General features: G+C 37.9%; 1 protein-coding gene across 1 annotated transcript; it reads left to right on the top strand.

Moving 5' to 3' along the window:
* Positions 1–3: 3 nt before the first annotated feature.
* Positions 4–474, top strand: LOC116379895 (olfactory receptor 1082-like; the record flags this gene model as incomplete). Its single annotated transcript, XM_031841854.1, has 1 exon — positions 4–474. A coding segment is annotated over one exon (471 nt), but the record flags the coding sequence as incomplete, so codon positions are not given.
* Positions 475–3,468: the final 2,994 nt, after the last annotated feature.

Here is a 3,468-nt window from a genome sequence, read left to right as displayed (position 1 = left end):
GCAGTTGGCCTTCTCACAAGACTTTCCTTCTGTAAGTCTGTGGTTATTAACAGCTATTTCTGTGACCATGGCCAGATATACAGGCTTGCATGCAATGACCATTTCCCCAATTACATCATTAGTTGTCTGTACCCTGTTCTTATTTTTTGGCTTCCATTCGTTTTTATCTTGTTAAGTTACCTATATATTGGCTGCACTTTGGCTAAAGTGGCGACTGTTCAAGAAGGTCTCAAGGCCTTTAAAACATGCATAGCTCATCTTTCATTGGTGGCAATATATTTCATTCCAGTGTTAATCACATTTACTCTGATGGAAAAAATACAGCCAAATGCCAGGATCATGAACCTGTCTTTGACCTCTATTTTTCCTCCCATGCTGAACCCAATCATTTATGTTCTGCAGACACAAGAAATCAAACAATCTGTCAAAAGGTTGTTGAAAATCAGAGGGAAATCCAAAATCATAAAGAAATGAACCATAACGTGACAATTTGCCTCTGTTATACACCATCTCTTTGGGTGCTTTATTTGTTGTAAAGTTGCCATTGTAAATGGCAGAATTATACTTTCTAACATCATGCAATTTTTAGGGAAATTGATTGTAAATTAATTTACTACTCATCAAAGTAATCAACACAAAAAAATCCACTCTGTCCTGTACAATGTTTTCAAAAGTAATGGTAGAAGAAAGATGAAAGAATATGTAAATACCTGAACATTCTAAGTGAATTAAATCATTTTTACTGATATGTATGCTGGTTGTTATTTATTTATTTTGTATTTTTTCTGAAAGAGGTTATAGAATTAAAAAAGCAGCCTGCACTGAAATTTGTTCTTGACAAAAAATAACTGAGAAAAAGTGAAAGTTTGAAAATAAATGTTTATTTGCCTTCTTGAAATCATTAATTGAACAAACAAGTTATTGTTATACAACACTTTGTGTCTCTATGCATGCCACCTTGTTGGAGTGTGCAGTCTACTTTGTTTCTGGAAGTTTATTTATGTATTCATTTACATCTTTGATATATATATATATATATGTATGTATGTATATGTAGAATTCTGATACAATCAGAATTTTGTATTTTTAAAATCAGTGATAACTTGGTTATTTATTGTTACAATTGTTTTGTTGGTCCTCTTTATCACGAGTGTTTTCTAAAAATATAATTTAGTATCTTTTACTGACCTGTAATAAAACAAAACTAAGAGTCTGTGAGACTGTACATAAGCATGATGCTTTGAGCTCTAAGCTAACATATTTTAGAATTGTTTTATTGAAAATATAAAAGTTATAAATAAAAAAGACCTATCAAAAAAGCCCCACTTAATCAGCTTTTTACGACTTATCTTTGGGTATGAGCAGAAAGAGAGAGAGCGAGGTGTCTGTGTGTGTAGCGTAGAATGGACGTGTCTCCACTTCCTCCCACTGTACAATAGTGAAGCCAAAATATAGCATTTCATTTTGAGATTTTCTTCTATTACACAGACTTGTGATGGTTATGGAAAGTTAAAGTCCTGTCTCTTGTACAATTCTGCGACTACTTCACCCAGAGCTGTAAATCACAGCTTTCAATCATGACGTCTCACCCCCTTTTACAGCATCAAATACCTAATTTATACCACACTTATTAGAAAAGTGAACACTTGAACATACATCAGCATGATAAGAACTCCCTAAGATGACAGAAATCATCTATGGAAAAAAGTTATGAGACGTGTATTTGACCTTTTTAGTTTGGGCATGTGCCTGCGTGAAGGGGTGGAATTTATGACCTCTACTGCAGCCAGACACCAAGATCTTTTGGCTTCACTTTTGGGGATCTGTCATGTCGTCCATCTTTATATATAACACTTTATGGTGTGTACGAGGGGAGAGACCATAGATCATATATAAGTGGACGTAGTCCTCGTGACGTCACCCATTGGTTTGTGGACTGCCGTTTTGAAGCTTCTGCGTTTTGGCTGTCGCTATCTTGGATTACGGTCGTCGCCATCTTGACTTTTTGCAACCGGTGAATGGAAGTGACCATATTTGGACTGCGGAGGAGTGACGTAGAGACGGTGTATACCGCTCGGGTAGCGATAGCGAACTGTCAATAACAAGGTAGCCCGCCCTATAGCATACGCTTTATGGTCTATTTTACTCTGAATGGGACAATAATTTACGAAATAGACATCATGCTGTTTTGAAAAAGACTTGAAACTAGCGATTGAGACCATAAACTCATGTTTACTGAGGTAATAAATCAAGTGAAAAGTAGGTTAATTTTCTCATTGATTCATTGACTCATACAATCAGACTTGTATTTGCAACCAGAGGAGTCGCCCCCTGATGGCCATTTGAAAGAATGCACGTTTAAGACACTTCCGCTTTGGCTTCACTCTTCAGAACTGGAGGTTGCTGCCTGGGAGACACAGAGGCAGCTGGCCCCGCCTATTCGCTGCATACAGAGTGGACTGGACAGGAGGAGAGCACAGCGGTCTAGCCAGCAAGTCATGCATGCAAGCAGGCAGTAACTAGTGGGGAGCTAGCGAAGTAACAAGCTATAAAGAGTCACAAAAACAAATGGGATAAAATGTGTCAGGCGATTGTTCTGTATGCGAGAGGCTAAGCTACATTCAACAGTAGTACACAAGAGTTTGGGCTTCCTTCTTTGGCTAAACGTTAGGAAGGGCGAATGACTTAGCATCGTTAGCTTAGACCGCCTAGTGTCCCATTGCTGGAATCTCCTCTGGGCACCCTGGTGTCTTTTTTATTTCATATTGCAGACCATGTATTGAGATACGTATTGAATTCTCTCTGGAGGGGAAAGATACACTCGCCTTAAGCTTTGTTTACATTTAGTGCCATTGAAATTTCAAGTAATGGACTTGTAGCGTGATGGTGTCAAACATATAGCAATCAAAAACGTGCCACTATACATTTAAGTGTCATTTGTGTTATCTGGGGGTGTGCACGGCTTCTAAGTCGTGTAGTTTTGTGACACCCTGTAGCAGCACCGTTGCAGTTCCAGTGTTACACATATATTGGAATACTGTCAGCAGCACCAGGTCCCTCCGGAAAGCAGTCACACTGAGTCTCACTTGGTCGCTTTTTGCACCTTTATACTGAGTTTACAGGCTTTTGATTTGTCACAACTCAGGTTATACTCAAAGTCAAATGTTCTGTGTGATCAATTTCTTCCTCCATACTTGATAAAACTGATTTATTGTAATTTTCTACACTCTTAATTAACTACACAAATAAGATGAACTATAACTTTTCCTCCTGTCATACTTTATGCGCCTTGCTATTTTTACATTACAGTATAATCCAACACTGAATGTTTTACAGGGCATCTTGTTAATTTCTCTACGATTAAGAAAACATCTGAAAGGGACTGACCAGTTTTGGAAAAAGATTCTTTGGACAGACGCACCCAAGATGAACTTGTACCAGAATGATGGGAAGAGAAAAGTGTGGAGA

Source organism: Anarrhichthys ocellatus, unplaced genomic scaffold (assembly GCF_004355925.1).
Source record: "Anarrhichthys ocellatus isolate YVR2014 unplaced genomic scaffold, GSC_Weel_1.0 scaffold5475, whole genome shotgun sequence".
NCBI classification, from domain to species: Eukaryota; Metazoa; Chordata; class Actinopteri; order Perciformes; family Anarhichadidae; genus Anarrhichthys; species Anarrhichthys ocellatus.
Note: the sequence above shows the minus strand (reverse complement) of the source record. Positions and strands in the feature narration are given on the sequence as shown.